The sequence below is a fragment of the Lepidothrix coronata genome, unplaced genomic scaffold (genome assembly GCF_001604755.1).
Source record: "Lepidothrix coronata isolate B3197 unplaced genomic scaffold, Lepidothrix_coronata-1.0 Scaffold134, whole genome shotgun sequence".
NCBI classification, from domain to species: domain Eukaryota; kingdom Metazoa; phylum Chordata; class Aves; order Passeriformes; family Pipridae; genus Lepidothrix; species Lepidothrix coronata.
In genome coordinates, this window is record NW_016690314.1 from 2,564,647 (window position 1) to 2,583,174 (window position 18,528).

The 18,528-nt window shown below is 41.2% G+C and overlaps 1 protein-coding gene across 3 annotated transcripts in view; it reads right to left on the reverse strand.

Annotated features, from left to right (window-relative positions):
- The window catches only part of CNTN6 (contactin 6), a 131,429-nt gene that overhangs the window by 89,659 nt on the left and 23,242 nt on the right, over positions 1-18,528 (reverse strand). For 2 of the 3 annotated variants that reach the window (XM_017827047.1, XM_017827046.1), the window contains exon 2: positions 13,573-13,710. The exons of the other annotated variant lie outside the window; for it this stretch is intronic. In XM_017827047.1, the coding sequence (XP_017682536.1) occupies positions 13,573-13,627 (55 nt within the window). In that variant the 5' untranslated portion in view covers positions 13,628-13,710. The remainder of the gene's footprint in view (positions 1-13,572; positions 13,711-18,528) is intronic. 3 annotated transcript variants of the gene reach the window in all.

Genomic DNA, 18,528 nt, shown 5'->3' on the forward strand with positions numbered 1-18,528 from the left:
GAAGGGAAGGGAAGGGAAGGGAAGGGAAGGGAAGGGAAGGGAAGGGAAGGGAAGGGAAGGAATCGACAGGAAACTGGGAACCAGGGGCACGGAAAATGGAAAAGCTGCTGGTACCTCATCAGTCTGGAAAAAACAGGAAATATTGGAAAAGTGGATTATCCCTTCAGGGCAGTCCCTTCCCCTCCTGGTGTCGATGCCTGACGCCATTTCAGTGTTAGACAGAAACGGCAACAGCCCAAAATACAGGGATTTGGGGTGTCCCTGTTAATCCCTGCTGAGGCTCTCGCTCCATGGAAGAGCCTGTGGAGGGTGGGATGACAGGACACTGCGGGGAACCTTCTGTGGTTTGTGCTCCTGTATCTCCTGTGCATGTTTCCAGAGGGAAAACACAACCAGAAAGGCTTTTATAACCAATTTCTGTGACTCTGGTCTCTGTTCCATGGCCTGTGCCAATTTAGCTACTTCCCCACCTCTTTAGCTCATTCCTTTTACCTCATCACCTTCTTCCCTGCTCCTTTTTTATCTCTACTTTCACTATTTATTGTAATCTGGCAATTTTAAGAAACAGGAATGATTTATCAATTAAAAAAACATTCTATTTTCATGCAGAACTTAAAAGCTGCCATTTCCAATCCTGCCTTTACCTCTGATATCATCAAAATTCTTTTGCAAACCCATTTTCTCCAGCTGGGATTTACAGTGATCCCTCTGTGCCGCCGTATTTAATGCTTAGGGCACACTTTGGTTTCTACCCTTTATTTCACTTCAACTTCCTGATTTTTAAGAAGCTCCAAAAAATGAGTCTAAGCATTATGCCTTTTCCCCACCAGGAAATCTTCAGGAAGGACATGAGTGAAGGCAGAAGGACTGAGTCCAGGTTTAGGATCTCTCAGCCCATTGTGTTCTCTGTGATTTTGTGGAATTTTTTCTGCTTGGGCTGGAAACAGAAATAGGATGAGGCAATCTCCATTTGGAACAGCCTGATGGGAGCTTTAGCACGAGGCCAATAATGAAATGCAGGGAAAACATTTCATATCTATTACTTTGGGGTAATTTTTCTCTAATCCAAAAATCCCAAAAACGCTGTAATTCTGCAGAAATCTTACATACTTGGATGGCATATTTTTCCCAGCTCTAGTAGGAACTGATAACAGGCTGCTGAATTACTGCTTAATAAACCACTAAATGAGTACCATCCAAGATAAGGGGGCATTAAATGACGGCTATTCAGGGAAAAAGGAGAATTGCAGAGAGAAATGCAAGAGGACTCTCTGCATAAGGGGAAATTGGATTAGTTGTCTCATCTGTGTCACTGGTGAAATTCAAACCGAAGCAGATTTGACAAAAAAAAATAAAAAAATAAAAAAAGGGAAGTGTTTTGATCCTGTGATGTGGCAAAGGAAGGAGGACACTTGATGCAGGAGCTTGAGCTGGGGTAGAGATGGTTTAATTGTGGGGGAAATGTGAGCAGATAAATGTAATACATGCAAAGAGACAACAAAAAAAAATGCAGAGGCAAAACACGAAAAGCTAAAATAATGTAAAGATGATATTACAACTAAAAATAAATAAGAAGAGATGGAGGTGGTGGAAAATTTCATGTTGTAAAGACAAAAGGTCGTGTTACTTGAATTCAGGCTCTTGGTCATTGAGTCATGGAATGGTTTGGGTGGGAAGGGACCTTCAAGGTCTTGTTTTGCTTCTTGCCGTGGGCAGAGACACCTTCCCACTATCCCAGGTTGTTCCAAGCCCTGCCCAGCCTAGTCTTGGGCACTCCCAGGGATGGGACAGCCCGTGATTTCAGTGGGATTTTGGTGTTTAAGTCCCTGTCCTTCCCTGGGGATCCTGAGCACCCCAGTGGAAAGGCACCCCAGAGGGCTGAGGCGCTGCTTTGTTCCAGCCCATCCATCCCAGCCTGGTGCCATCCATCTCCAGGAAAGCTCATCCCAGAAGGCTGGGAACAGATTTGCTTGACTTGTAGTAGTTGGGAAATTGTCTCCTGGTGAGTGATGTTGCCGTGCCCGTGTGGAGCATCACCAGCAGAGTTATGACAAACCTGCTGAAGGCCATATTTCTGGGAATGACATAATCAATGATAGATGCTGCTCTAATTCAGGCAGGTTTAGGCTGCAGAGTTTTAAAGAAAAGAAAGCAGGATATTACATGTTCCCTCTCCTCAATAATTGTATCCGACTGAATTTACAACACGTCTTCCTTCAACACATTTATTTTCTTCATGTTTGTGTTTTCCCACCTCTAATATCTTGAAAAATATACAGATATTTAAGTAAAATTTCAGGGCAATACAACATATTGTTGTTTTATTATTTTGATTTGCAAACAATGACCACTTTTGGACTCGCAAAAATGCTCTTGTCTCAACTTCTCCCTATAAATTATGTATATGCACAAGACAGCATTTTGCACATAGACTGGGACATAAATATTGATTCAGATGAGGTTTCCTTAAAATTTAAATGAATTTCTGTTGATTTTTCCAATCATAGGGTTTAGTTTTTTTTATTCCAAACCATAAAACCAAGTTATTTTAAGGCACAAAACGTAAATCAGGCTGGATTCTACTCGTAGGATTTCGCTCTTTCCCACACAAATCACCTTTCAGATCTGTCAAACACAGTAATATTTTTTAAAAGTTAGGGACTTGGGCATTTGTCTGGTGAAGAAATTAAATTCAAAACTTTTAATCTGCAGCTCTCTGTCTCCGGAGGTGTAGAAATGCAGGTTTATCCAGTTCCTAAAGTTGTCATTCTGTCCATCTCCAGAAATTATCAATTTAAACATTCCATCATGGAAAGTCATGAAAATAACTATGGAGGCAAAAAAGAACTTGGAATCCAGACAAACTTCACGTGACTTCAGATTTTAGAGGGGGTGCTTATTTCTGATTTGCTAGAAAAGGAAACTTCCAAGAGCAATTATAAAACCCTGTCATTTAATAACACGGAGGCTGAATAATATATGATTTAATAATATTCCCGGTCCCTAAATCTCACTGTGCACTCAGTCTAACGTGATTATTCTTGGATTCTCTGAAGAGAAGGCATTGTTGTTCCTCTTGCAAGTCAGTGGCATCACTGGCAATAAGAATTATTTCAATTTGCAGTCAGATTGGTGGGATATTAATGAGCTTTACCTTTCTTTGAGGCAAATGTGTGCAGTACATGTGCAGCACCAATTTAATTGCAGCACCACTCACACGCTTTGGTGTATCATCAGCTTATCTCCTGGAGAGGCTGGGGGTTAATTGAGTGAATAAAATAAATGTAGACTAATTAAGAGATGACAAGTTATAGCTGATAAGGTCACTTGTCAGGCAAATATGAATTCAATATCTATTGCAGAAATGGTTACATTTTCTCTGGCCTAGAGCAAACTATTTGTGTTTTGCAAACCCACAAACGTTTATTGGAAAGATGCAGAAAAAACCTCTTTTATTTCTACTATATTCAGTGTAAATCAGAATAAATTTAAATAGAAACAGTAGTTGGAGGTATCATGTTATATTCTGATTTAAGTTGCATTATAACATCAGTGATTTCTGTAGTTTTAGACTAATATGACTGAAATATGAATCTGATTAATGCTCAACAAGCAGTTACTAGAGATTAACCCCTGCAGTTTTGTTGTCATTGCCTGTATTGATACACATTTTTTTCTAAGCTGTAGAAAAAATAATAAATCATCAAGAACTATTTGGCCTAAGTGCATGAAGTGAGACAATATCAGAGGATGAAGGAATTGCATTCCATAAATCACTTTGGGATTGGAGGGAGGGCCCTCTGAGCACATGAGTCAGAGTTTGGGTAGATTTTAGTCCAAACTACAAAGTCCTTTTCCAGGGTGAGCTCAGGGCACAGTCTGTGAGATGGAGACTGGCCTGAGGGTTGGGAGGAGCAACACAAACCCCAGGCTGGCCAAGGGCACACAGCAATCCCACCAAAAACAGACCAATTCCACAGGACAATGTCCTCTGATTTGATAACACCCTTCTGCTTCCCCAGACAATTCTCCCAAACGATAACGAGCTTTGCATCTGCTTTAAGGAAATCTTTTGGCAACCACTGTACCCATAGAGGAGATCAGAGCTTATAAATAACCTCCCCTTGGCTCTGCAGGGATGCTGGAGTGCCTGAATCCCTGCCTGCCCCAGAACCCAGCTCTGGAGGATGCAGCTGCTGCTGGAGCTGGGGGGGGAGGCCCTGGCACAGGTTGCCCAGAGAAGCTGTGGCTGCCCCTGGATCTCTGGAAGTGTCCAAGGGCAGGTTGGACGGGGCTTGGAGCAACCTGGGCTAGTGGAAGATGTCCCTGCCCAGGGCAGGGGGTGGGATGGGATGAGCTTTAAGGTCCTTTCCAACCCAAAACATTCCATCATTCTATGATTTCATGATAAAAGAAAGATTTTATCATAAGAGCTCCAGCACAACAATTTCACACAAACATCCACCACCTTTTTACACCTTTTTACACTCCACTGCAGTGGCTACATAAAGAATTGCACAGAAATAGTGGGTTTGATTTTCCTCCATCTGCAATATCCAGGATATGTCAGATGTCCTGCCACTGAAACAGAATCCTGCTCTTTTTGGACATGCACCAGGAAGCCCCCTGGCCATTAATGTGAGTTTTCACTCCCGACTCAAGCATGACCTTTTTATGTCTTCTGTTTGTTTGGCAGCCAAAGTGAACAATATTCCCAGGCAAATAATGAAGTGATGTTGCTTCTTCGGAAAAAATATTATCCCAGGGAAGAGTGTGACAGATCTGATCTCACAGAGCTTTGTGGAGACACAGCAATTTAAAGCCACGCTGACTTTCCTCACTGATGCCTCGAATACTTGGATAGCTTCAGTAATCTTTCACTTTTCCCTCAAAGCCCTCCTCCTTCTGCTGTGCCCAGTTTGGAACCATCAAGTACAATTATTCTGTTTCTAAGGAGCTGCAGTGAAAGGTGAGTTTGTCATTACAAATATCTTTGTCCACGAGAACTTCTCATTCCCGCCAACAGCAGCTCCCACCACGGCAAAGCTCGGGAGTCTGGATTAAAAGACCTGAGTTATAGGTAGAAATGAATGAGTTACAGGTAATTAGAGCGGGCTGAAAAGCAGGAACATGATGTTTGGAGCTAAACAATGTAACAGATAGTGCCTTAATTAGCAGCAAAAGTGATTTAGCAAAGTAATATTCTAATACTGATCCAATTGCTACAAATTATTAATAATGATAAGCGTGGAATAACCAAGATCCACTAACAGGGAGATGCAATATCTGTCAGAGGAAAACACAGTGCCCTTCTAATTATGAGATTGTAATTAGAATAGAACAATAAAGCTTGTATTAATATTGAACGAAGGACAAAATACCCTGGCATTATGCTATGCAAAAGAAAAAAAAAATCCTATTGCTGAAATTCTAAAAGGGTCTAAAAATCAAATATATCAAAATAAAGGCACAGAGATTATAATTAAAGTCTATAATTTTTGCCTCTCTGCAGCAAAGCTGAGCTTAGGCAGTGTCCTCCTCAGGCTGACCTGTGAGGACAGGGATTGTCACCCCTGAGTGGACTTTGCACAGACAGAGGGGAGAGACACAGGAAAATAGGGACTGCAGGCCCCTCTTTGCATGAACTCCACCTTCATCTTTAAAAGTTGCCCTCTTGTTCCCCTCTTAACTCCTGCAGAAGCCTCAGAGAGCCTTATCTCTGTTTGGATGCTAATTATGATAACTGTACCATCAGCTCCAGCAATTAGTGACATAAATCCTGACTGTGGTACCTGTGGGGTTTTCTCTCCAGTTCCTGGAACTGTGTCATTCCATGAAAAGAAAACATTGCTTTTAATTTTTAATTATTTTTTTAAGGGTTTAACCCACATGAGTGTTCTGGAGAGTGAAAAACAAACACAAGGTAAATAAAAAGAATCCATTTGCACTATTTTTTGCTGGTTCAGGACTATGATCCTGTCTCCTGGAAAATATGATTTTGATGGTGCTTGGAGCTGAAAGAGCCAAGAGTAGGAAAAGTCTAGGATGTGAATGTAAGAGCAATGAGAGAACTGCTTTACAGATGGAATAGCTGAGTCAAAGGATGGTTCAGGGCAATCTCAGATATTTCCATTCACCCAGCCCCTCCTCATGGTCCCACTACACTAATCCATCCATATTTTTCCCAAATCACAGATCAGGATGTGTCTCAGAGCTGGCTTCCCATGCACACACCATCAACAATTTTAGTGGCAATCACAAGAGTTCCTCTTCCAGCCAGTGATGAAAAAACACCTCCCATCCCTAAGAGGTTTATTTTTGCAATGTAGGCACCAGAACCACAGCCTAAATCATACTGGGTGGTTTGAAATCACTCTGTGACAACCACACTTTCTGTCCAGGGCAAGTGCTAACTATAATAATAATATATATATAAAAAAAGGATTTTGTTTAGGAATCTTCTGCTGCCAAGAGATTGGAGGAGAAAAGGAATCAGAATCTGGAACCCCCGAGTTAACGTGATTGTGGTGCCTCGGGAATGTCAAGTGGGTGCAAATGCAGCGAATTCCAAGAAGTTTTCAATGTTAATTCCTGCTCAACAAGAAACACACACACATAAACAGCGATCAATGGGCTCTAAATGAAAAAGAAGTAGCAAATCAATAACTAGAGACGTTTTATTTTCCAGCTTCTGCAAACAATGGGAGGGATGATCAGCCTGTGATGATGTGGAGGTGGCAAGATATTGTTGCAGCTCTTAAAAGCTGGTGGGCAAGACCTTCACCCATGTTGGTGTGTGCAGAGCTGCTGGGTGGGAATGTTCCACAGCATGGAAATGTTCAACAGCATGGAAATTTGGGCTGGATTTCCATTTCTAAGGAAAGCAGATTTCATTTTATTCTTTTTATTTTTACATTTCCAAGGTGCGTTTTCTGCAAAAAAAAAAAAAATAAATAAATCCTTCTGGCTCTTGCTGCCCCCTGACATCCCTTTTCTGCTGGTGGAAAATTAAAGGCTGCAGCTGGGTTTCTCTCCATCTCATGCAGGACATGGAATGAGATGATTTTTAAGGTCTCTTCCAACCCAAACTGTTCTATGATCCCAAAACAAGCTCTTCCCCAAATATTTAATATGAACTGGAAAAATTATAGTCAATTATATTTTCATGGAATCATAGAATGATTTGGGTTGGGACCTTAAAGCTCATCTCATCCCACCCCCTGCCATGGGCAGGGACACTTCCCACTAGCCCAGGTTGCTCCAAGCCCTGTCCAACCTGGCCTTGGACACTTCCAGGGATGGGGCAAACATGGAATAATCTGTGCCAGGGCCTCACCACCCACACAGAGAAGAATTTCTCCCCAATATCCAATCCAAATCCACTTTCTTTCTGTTTAAAGTCATTACTTCAAACTAGCAATTTTACTTGGAAATGTTCTGCTTCACTCAACTCTTTCAGTGATATATTATTGTTCCTTCTTAAGCTTAATTTTTTTATATTTAAATTTTCCATTGCTGGCAATAGAAAATGCTCAAAATATTTGAAGTGCTTAATCACCTGCTAATTTCAACTTCTTGGCAGTGATAATAAAGTAAAATTGAATTATCTTTGAAGCTGTTGCAAACAAAAAAAAAATAAATAAAAAAATAACCACTTCTAAGGTACCAGGATGTTATTTTACAAAGTTAATGAGCTTTTTGTACAGGGAGATGAAATGGCTTGATATGAAACAGAAGAAAATAATGTAAAATGTAAATAATAGGAAAAAAATTAATGTAAAATAACTAATTGAAGAGATTAGAAAGCAATAATTACTCAAACAGTGTAAAAACAGGTTAGGCCTTTCAGACTATTAGAAGAGACTTATACACTAGAGCAATATAGAAAACATAAAGCTCTGGTAATGATTTCCATGAATTCCAGCATGCTCCACTGAACTTCAGGAACTGTAAATAACAGCTTCCTGACAGCTAAATCAATGCAAGCTCCAATTTGAAAGTGCACCCTCCAAGCAGCACCTGAGCTCTACCCTCCTCTCCACCACATGGCTGGGCACTCAGGGGAGTTCAAAAAAGATGTTTTTCTTAGAGATGAAGGATAATGAGGAAGATTCTTCTCAAACATAAGTCCAGCCCGTGGTAGAGAATATTGAACATGATTCCCTGTGTCCAGCAGGTGGTTTCCTCGGGAAACACGGCAGAGTTGCTCTGGTGTCCACTCAGAATGAGAGCTTTGAGGTGGGTTTTTGTCTGTTTAGTGAAAAGCTTCAAATCCACTTAAATCCATTAAATGTAAGGGTTGAGGTTTTCATTCAAAGCCCTAATTCCTGGCTTTTCGAAGGAAGTGATCAAACTGCCCTTGGGATCTGTGCAGGCACAGCAGTGCCACTGCTGAGCCCTTCTCGGGGTCGCTCCAGCTCGTTGCTCCTGATGCAGGTTGACACTTCTTTATTGGGGTTATCACCATTTTTTCCATGTGCTTCATTACCAGGGCAGCTGAAACCACAAACTGGTGTGAACATCACAGAATCCCAGGATGGTCTGGGTTGGAAGGGACCCTAAAACTCATCTTGTTCCACCTCCTGCCACAGGCAGGGACACCTTCCACTAGCCCAGGTTGCTCCAAGCTGGCCTTGGACACTTCCAGGGATGGGGCAGCCACAGCTTCTCTGGACAATAATATATCTCTCTTTGAATTGAGCAGTGAAGGAAATATCTGAAAACTCCACAGGGCTCTGCAACATCCTCCTGGTCAAGTGGGCAGCAAGTGGTAGAGCCAGAACTGCTGCCAGGCTTCCCAAGCACAGCCCTCTGCCACCAGAAGATTCCTCCTTTATGTCACCTTGCCCTGAGGTCAGAGATTCACTTTTCTCACATACTGCCTTGTTTTGTCTGGGTTTTGCCCTCGAGTTAGAAACAGTTTTTCCTTCTGATAAAAGAGAGCAAATGCAAGTACAGAAATTGCTCATTCTCGTCCTTGAAATGAAATCCAGGGGGACCAGCTCTGTGTAAAACCTTCCAGAACTGAACAGGGACAAGCAGCTCACTCTCTGCCACTCACTCACTCTCCAGTTTAAGGCAATGTTTGGGATGATATTTTCCAAATGTGATGCTGGGTGACAGATTGGACGAATGCATTAATTTCCCTTCCTGTCTATGATGTCTTTTCCTCCACCTTGCACACGTTCTCTTGTCTTTTTTTATAATAATGTTTTTCCTGGCAATTCCATAAGTATTAAGTCCTGGTTCTGTCCTCTGCTGGCTTTGTTGTCTCAGAGGATGGTTGTTGGTCACTGATGTTGGGAAATGAGCTGAACCTCGTGGCACCCCCCAGAATGGAAACAAAGGTTTGTCTTTAAGTGTCACTCCTCACTCTCCTGAGGTCACTGCAGTGTCACCCCCCTCCTGTCAGATGCTTGCAGGTGATTTACAGAAATACAACTTTCAGGGTCATTGTTCCCCCAAATCATGAGAACTCCCGTGTTGTCTAAGGGAGACCTGATTATTATCATTGTCTGACTAATCAGCAGATCTCTGAAAGCCTCTGGTTGTTCAGAGAACCCTGAACATTTCCAGGCTGGACTAGTTCATCTCCACAATTTGCTGTTAGAAATAGCAAAGATGTCACTTGTCTTAAAATATATGGTCTGCTGTTCCCTTCCTAAAGGTGCTGTTATGCCAACAATAAATCTGCAAAGAGACTGCAGGCAGAGAGTGGGATGTGATGTATTCAATATTCATCACTCTGTGACCCAGAGGAGGATCAGGACACTTCACATCAGGAAATTCCTCTCTCCAATTTAGCAGTTTTGAAATGATGGGCCAAAATACAACCCTGGAGGTTGCAGTTGCACCTTCAATTGATTTTAAGGCAATAAGCCCAAAGGACTGTGTAAAAACACTGCCTCATTTCCAGAATGCAGGTCAGACTGGCTGGCTGGGCTTTGCATACTTATGTTGTCTGTAGCTAATTTTAAGGGCCTGGTGGCATTTACTGACATTTTTCTTTTTCCTTATCTTTAACCCTAGAAAACTCATTTGCTTCCTTGATGGGGTCAGGACCCTCAGCAGTGCAAAGGACAGTTGCAAAGGCCACCTCTCTGTGCAGGTATTTATTTGAAGCCAACAGGAACCGGGTCAAAGAGGTGTCATTTCCCTCTAGGAATGGGAGGGGCACAGAAAATTTGGATAAGCTGTCCAGGAGGAAGACGAACTGCAGAAATAATAAGGTGACTCCTCCTCTTCCTAAGCAGTAAAAAGCCTTGGAGATTTGGAAGAAGGGAGCAGGGAAGCTCAGATATTCACAGTGAAGGTGATGTAAATTGGGATTTTACACATCCTGATGAGTAGGGAGCTGCCAACAGACCTGTTTGTTACCCCAGTACCTGGAAAAATCAAGCAGTGCCTGTGTCTCTCCTTATCTAAGCTCTGCAAAACCTTTATTTCTCCTGCATTCCTAAACTGGGTGATAGAAAAGGGTGGACAAATGGCTTTTGCAATGTATTTATGATCATATTATTCCCAGCATTCCAGCATTGAACAGAATCCATAAACCCTCATTGACAGAGGAGAGAATGGAGGGACCAGAGAGGCAGAGATGAGGTGATGTTAGTGCAGCCTGGTGGAGAACCAGCCCTGGAACCCACACCCAAATAACAGTCTGAGGGGCATCTGAGGGATGCTTAAGACAGCAATGAAATATTAAAACTTAAAATAAAATCTTCCCCTCAGTATGATATCCTTGGCAACCCACCTTGCACAACAGCAGGAGCCAGGAGCAGCCATAGGAGGAAAACTCAAGACAGTTTTGGTGTCAAGAGGCAATTATTTGATTTTATTCAGCACTTTGGACAGGTCTGTTCATCCCAACTTCTCAAAATCCTGCCTAGATCTTTAATCCAGAAAGTGAGTGCTCTTTCTTAACATATTCCTATCAAACAATGTTTAAATTTCAGCAACAGCATCAGGAGCTGGTTTTCATATATACCCAAAGCAAGTACACAGGATTTAAAGTAATGATCTCTGAGTTTATCTTCATCAGCGTTCTTGCCTCTGGTGTTGTGCTTAGATCAGATTATCTCATTTAAATAGCAATGGGTTATGGAAATAAAAAAAGTCTAATCTGTTCCCTCACTGTGTCACTGTGAATGTTTTACTCTATTTTATTTTGTCCCCTAAGGCACTTGCAAGAAAACCCCAAAGACCCTTATTGAGTCACATAAAAAAGCTCTGCTGGAAAATAAGGGTTGGAGGGAATGTTATTTTTTCCATGTAAAGAGAATATAGAGGGTAGTTTGATTTCTGAGTGATTGAATTACCATTTTGGGGGGTAATAATACCCAGCTCTGCCTGTACAGGACGTTTAATCCTTAGATCTAAAATTAATTTATAGGTCAAAACCGTTTTCATTCTACATGTCTGGTAGAATTGAGGCAGGAACAAGGAAGAAATGACTGACCAATGTCATTTAACAACCTGAATTACCTTTCAAAGCCCAGCCCAGAGAGCTGCTCTGCTCAGCATCGAGACTAGTTCCTAATTTTCCCACTCAGTTCTGTTACTCCTAAATTGATGTGAACCATCCATGTAATAAATCAAAGAAGTTTTGCTCACAACTGCAGTTTGACTGTTACCATCAAACATATTTCAGGATGTCATGTAGTGAAAACCAGCAGAGCTCCATTGAAATCAATGGAGTTAATTTATAACCAGGTATAAATTAACTTATCTCACTGAAGTCACTGGGAGAGTTTGCTCTTCCTTTAATTGGCAGCAAGATCAGGACAAAAGGGCCGTTGTGATCTGCCCCTGGTGCCTGGGAATATGGAATATTTAATTTTTTATCTATTTTTAAGCCTTCAAAAAACCCGAACATGTGGCTGTAAAAGTGAGCTCCCAGGATCTTTTAACTCAGCTGGCCCAGGACACTGGGCTGGATAAAAGATGATCCTTTAGCAAGAATGAGGAAGATGACAAAAAGTTTGAAAAATTAAAGCTCTGTGGGAAAAAAAAGCTGAAGGAACAGTCTATATTCAGAGCTACAAAACATGGATATAAAAATATCTTGTCTATCACTGGGTTGTCCTGCTCCTCCAGTGGTTCATATTCCAGGATCACCATGGATTTCACAACCTAAAGCAATCAAGAAATTATAGAGGAATTCTTGCACCCTAAAAGATTGGTAAATTGGGAAATAAAGGGAATATTAGGGCACTAAACAGGTGTTTGTTGTGTTTAGTTCAGCAAATCTGGGCTTCAACGAGCCACTACTTGCTTGAAATATTTTATATATTACAATAATTTAATATGAAGTCCTTACCATGTTGGTTGTTTGTTACTGAAATGGGCATTTAGTATTGATTTAACAGAAAGTCTGATCCTGAGATTTACATTTTTTATCCTGAGATTTACATTCCACATTGAGACAAAATGGCATCGAGTTTAATTTAAATTGTGTTTTAATATACTACTGAAGCCTGCACTCTGCTCTGCTTCTTCATTTCAAACAGCTGCTGACTCATGCACTACATAATTAATTTAAGTATCATTTGAGGTCACTTTAATACAATTTCCTCGTAAGTCCATGAGTAATATCCTGGCTATTTAGAGTTCAATACATTAATTGTAGACAAAAGTCAGTTGTCATGGTTTCTATCACAGCCAAGTGTGAGGGGTCACTTCATCCCCAAATTCATTATAACCTCAAAGAGTTCAGTTCCCATTCTGTGCCTGTTTTCAGATGGCTCTGTAATGAGTCACATGAGTTAATCCCATTTAGATGGTTTTATGAAGCAGGATTGTCAAGTTATATGCTTTAATTGTCAAGTTATATGCTTTAATTAGAAGAAAGGTTCAAAAAAAGGAATGAACTCAGAATACCAAACCCTCAGTGTGAGCAATGCCCTGGCAGGCAGAAAAGAACATTTTACCTCACAATATGTTACCAACTGTTGATATTTTAATTAAGCACAAGGGATATTCAAGGAGGAGAAGGCAGGAGCACAATCCTACTTCCTCCAGCCACCCTTTGTCCTCTGAATCCAACCTGAGCACTGCCAGGATGCCCAGCACTTGGATCAGGGGCAGGGTGGGTTGATGGGGGTCTGTCATCACACCAACAGGAAACAAAGAAAGAACCTTTACATTTACTTTGGGCATTCAGCAAGATTTTCTTTCATTTTTGGGTATTTATATTCTGATTGTCCTTATTCAACGCTCCCAAACTGGGCTGGTTTTCCATCCAGCTCCATTTGCTGGCCTGGGGGTTGGTGATGCTGTGGCCAAGAAAGGTCTCTCATGGATGTTTTTACCCAAGTAACAGTTGTACTTTAGACTATTTTTTAAAGCTTTTACCCGGATTTCACCTTTCTTATGATCTTGAAACGTGTTTTCCTGGTTCAAAGGCAGAACCACGAGTTGCTTAAAATTAAAGCATGTCCTAATAAAAGCTCCTTAGTCACCTGTTCATACAAATAAGTCCTGTTAGTTTTGGTAATTGCTTCTCCTTTCTTGAAGAATTATGACACTGATATAGATTTATCAATCACAAACACTAATAGTGGAACATTTTACCTGTGCTGCAGCTCATGAATGGCAGCAGACTTATTAGTTTCCATAGCAACACCATCTCCACTTTCCAAGGTCAAAAATTCCTCCCATCCAATCAGTGGAAGAAAGTAAAGTGTGTCTTCCTGTGACTACCTTGATATTCTGCAAAAACAGGAAGAGATATTGGGTAATTAAAGTACAGATCCCAAACAAATACCCCAATTTCCCCTGTGTAAAATCATGTTCTACTGCACCATTTGAAGACTCAGACCCTAAAAATGCAATAAGTAGTCTAGATAGGATCATCTGAGCATAAAAATAATTCCAGAATGACACAAAGCTGGTGATGAGATGAAATGTTGGACTTTCATCCACCCCTTCCATGTGGGACAGAGATTCCTTGCACAGGAGGGAGTTTCTCCAAGCAGGAAAACAAAATTTTAATGTGGTTCCTCTGCCAGACATTGCTGGAGTAGAAAAAAAAGGTGTTTGCAAAAAATGGGCTTTTCTCAGCTCCTAAATGTTCATCACACTTTGTGATTTTTCTTGTCCCATCTCAGGGCTGGAGCACCTCTGCTCTGGAGACAGGCTGGGAGAGTTCTGGGTGAGAGGGGAAGGCTCCAGGGAGACCTTAGAGCCCCTTCCAGTGCCTCGAGGGGCTCCAGGAGAGCTGGAGAGGGACTTTGGATTGGGGTCTGGATGGACAGGACAAGGAAGAATGGCCTTAAGCTGAAGGATGGTAGATTTAGGTGGGATATTGGAAAGGAATCCTTCCCTGTGAGGGTGGTGAGGCCCTGGCACAGGGTGCCCAGAGAAGCTGTGGCTGCCCCATCCCTGGGAGTGTCCAAGGCCAGGTTGGACGGGGCTTGGAGCACCCTGGGCTAGTGGAAGGTGTCCCTGCCCATGGCAGGGGGTGGAATGAATGGGCTTTAAGATCCCTTCCAGTCCTGTGATTCCATAATTCCAAAATGGTCTGGCTTCTGATCCCAGCAATGATCCTTTGGTGAATTTACTGTGACCTGAGCGGACACTGATGCCAAATGTGATCTCACCTGGGAGCAGAAGGCAACACAAGTCATTTGTGCACCATGGAAAAACCACACCTTTTCTGGGCTAAGCTTTACTATTCAGCAATGAAACATTCCCCCATAAGGATTTACGTAACAATTTCATTTAATTTTCCTTTGACATTTCAGTCAACATATGATGAATTAAGCCAGGAAAAAGGATCTGTTTGGCCTGTACTCCCAAAGGGCAAACGACTAATTTACTGTTGGGAATCAGTTCATAAAGCAGCTGCAACCAGAAATCACTTCATCAAATGAGTTTACAAAATTGTGAAATCATTCCAAACCTTTTAAGTGCTGAAAATTTTCCACTGAGAAATTACATTTATGATCCGCTTTTACAGGTCCATATTCTCTTCTCACTTGTCTCATTTTTCATACCAGTGTGAAAAGATATCATATAGGATTATCCTGAAACTTATTGCTGATACGAGTGAGGGAGACATTTTTTAGAAAATTAAGGAATTCAACTCTTTTGGAAATCATCCCACTTCTATAAGGGATCTAATTCTGTTCATATTTTTTATGAACTTCACTTAAAAATTTCAGGAGGTCTCAGAGGAAACACTTTTAAACCTGGGGCACCACTGTAAGTGGCCATTTCAGGGGGAGGAGCTTGACAAGCTTCTAAATTTTGAAAAAGGGATTAAAAACCCAGTTTCTTTCAGCCTTTTGTGATGTCCTACTTCACACACATCTGGGCTCTTCTGAAGCACATTTGCATCACTTGTAAGTGTTTGGAAAGTATTTAAAGTGCTAAATTATGATTCTTGCAAAGTAGAAAGAGAGAACACAGAGCTGGATGGTACCTTTAGACATCAATCCTGCCCCAAGCAACAGGAACTGCACTTAAAATACCCTCAATAAATATTTACTGTCTTTTTAATACTTTTTTTGGTGTCTTTCCTTAATACTTGCATTCAGTTCAGGTTCCACTCTAACCCCTTCTTTAAACCACCTGTCGATACTGAGGGTGGGCATTGATTATTTCTACTTAAGTGTAAAACCTTGTGCTTTTCCTTATTGAATCCCATCATATTTATTTCACAGCCTTTCTCTTGCTTGTCAATATTTGTCCTGAAGCTGCTGTGCACATCTCTGATATTTAAGACAACAAAAACCACTTTACCTTTTTTCCCCTTGTCCTCCCTAAACAGAATGTATCCCTTCAGAGCAAAATGCAAGAATTCTAATTATCTACTCAGATGTCACGTTAATTTATCTTATATTAATTACTTTTCTGACTTTCCCTGTGTCACGATTTCACCTTTTTTTCCTAACTATAGGTCGGCAGGAGTGAAAAGACTCCCCAAACCACCAGGACCTGTGTGTCCTGCAGCAGCGTGGGGTGAGGAGGCTCAAATTGCCCATTTACTGACAAACCCTTTGTTTGCTGTTAGCAGATAACAACCAGAATTTGTCTGCAATTTATCCTCTATTGCCGTGGTTGTTGCAGAGAATTTTGCACATTCCCACGTGTTTCCTTGGCCTTCCTGTTTCAATTCACCTCCCGTGCTTGGTGTTTTTCTGTGGTTATTTTCCTTGCCATTTCCCTGTGCTGCCCAAGTTGGTGCCACGCAACTCCTTTCCCTCAAGATCTCTAAAATTAATCCTGTTTCTGCTTAAGCCACATTTGTTGTATGAATTATTTTGTGCAGGTCATCTGAAATCCTTTTTAAGACTTGCCAAAGAAAATTATGGCTCAAAGGAAATGATTTACACCCTCCAGGCTTACTCATGTACTTCCTGAGGGGAATACTCTCAACAACAAAAAATAACCAATAAAAACCAATTAACTGACCATATCCAGTATTTTCCAAGACATTTGTACTCTCTCACAGGGACAGATCCTTCTGAAAACCTCCCTGTTTTCTATTCTCCTCCTGCTGAGTTATAGATGAGTCTTTCAAAACCAAGAAGCTTCTGCCAATATTTAGAATATATAACTCAAATTCTTTGTATTCATGCAAGGTATTGATCAATCCTCAGAACTGTAATTTTCCTGCTTCTAGGACTGCAAATTATGGGGCATTACTGTAAATACATATATATATATACACACACATATTTTCTTTCAGTAACCCAACTGTTTTACTCCTTTCCCTCTGACAAACACAAGGACCTAACTGGCAAGCAGGCACTTAATAATTTTTACAATGTCTTTCCAACAGCAGCTTCCATGGGATTATTTACTGTCAAACTAAATCAAGAATAAATGAAAAAACTGAAATATTTATAGCATAAGAAAAATCTGGTTCAGACCAGAAATCCCAGCCAGGCATTAAATCAAGAAATGTAACAAGATTCTGCCATCGTACCCTTTGTTTTCTGGACGTGCTGCTATCACTTATTTTAATTGTTATGCCACAGTTTGAGCAGAGAGATGGATGGAAAACAAAATATGTTAAATATGATCATGGGAGAAACATTACATTTTCCCCTAAAAATACTGATTGCATGTCTATTTGTCCCCAGGATGTAATTTATACAAATATATTTGTTACAGGGGTAGTCAACATCACTTTTTGTTGTTTTCCCATTAGAGAAAAAAAGTCCATAGGAAAGAACTCAATCCTCAGATACTTCATACCTGTTATTTTTCCTTCTTATCTGTGGGGGAAGGAAAGATTTCTGTTCCTGAGACATCCAGATGTGATGTGTGGGACATCCAGGGGTGTGTAAGGGATGAATTGATGGAAGGAAGGTGGATGAAACCCAGCACAGAGGGGCTGTGCAGCATCTGCCTCTCATTGCAAACACTCTGGGTCACATGATTGGAAAGAAAGCACACAAAAGTATTCCTTTCATCAAAACATTTCTTCCTGGATAGTTGGAATATCAAAAAATTCCACCTAAACATGGGATTTGAGTAGAGTATTGACTTAGTGACGTTGCACTCAGCACAGAGAGGGAAAGGCTTTCTTGTGTGGCTGAAGCTTGAAGCTGTGTTGCTGTTTCCTCAGCACTGGAATTTAGAAGGAGATATGTTATGGATTCATTTATTCATTAAAATGATCTGACATCTCTTTAGTGCATTAACAGAAGTGCCAATACTTCATTCTTCACTGAGCTGAGGCTCGACCTGCTGCTGAGGCTTTGGCTTTCAAGACTTCTTCTCTCTCCAATTACTTATTTTTTGAGCAACAAAACACTTGCAAGATCAAGTCTGTGACAAAGAACAAAATGTTCTTGTGGTGTCACCTGAGGTTTTGTGAAAATAGGCCCCATTTCACATTTCTGCCACAGTTGTGTTGGTTTTGTGAAAGCAGGAGAGCGTCGGTTCGGGTGATGAGCTGACATCGTGCTGGGGTAAAACTTGTCAGGCACTGGAATGATGAGATTTTGCTCTTGGCCAAATTCAAGGAAATGGACATTTTTACCCATGGCAAAATGCAACTGTGTTTGCAGAAACAGCAGCTTTCTGACCTGGTGAAAGGAACAATGTTTAACCGAAGGGATTTGGGGCTGAATCCCACAGGGATGCTGCTGGTGGAGCTTCACTCCAGGGCTGGTGTATCGGTGTAGCCACCTATAGAAAAAGTTCTGTTGAATGTATGTAGAAGGAAAGGAATAAAAATGTGAAGAGAAGAGGCTAAAATCCAGGGAGTGCATGCACAGCCTTTTTTTCTGCAGCCTCAGCTTTCCCTCCCACCAGCTTCCACACATCTATATTATCTTTTGAATTTGGCCTTACATACTTTTGTATTCTTCATCTGCCAGGAAATAAGCCAAGTCTGTCCCAGCCAGGCTTGAATTCTTGGCACACCATTGCCCCTGATCTCTATATTGTCTCCTGAGCACCTGATTTGAAGGCATCTAATGTGAATTTTCTCATGAATGCCAATGATATACAGCTACATTTTTCTTTTCAAACTTTTTATCCCTGAGGCACTTTCTGCACTCAAACCATTTT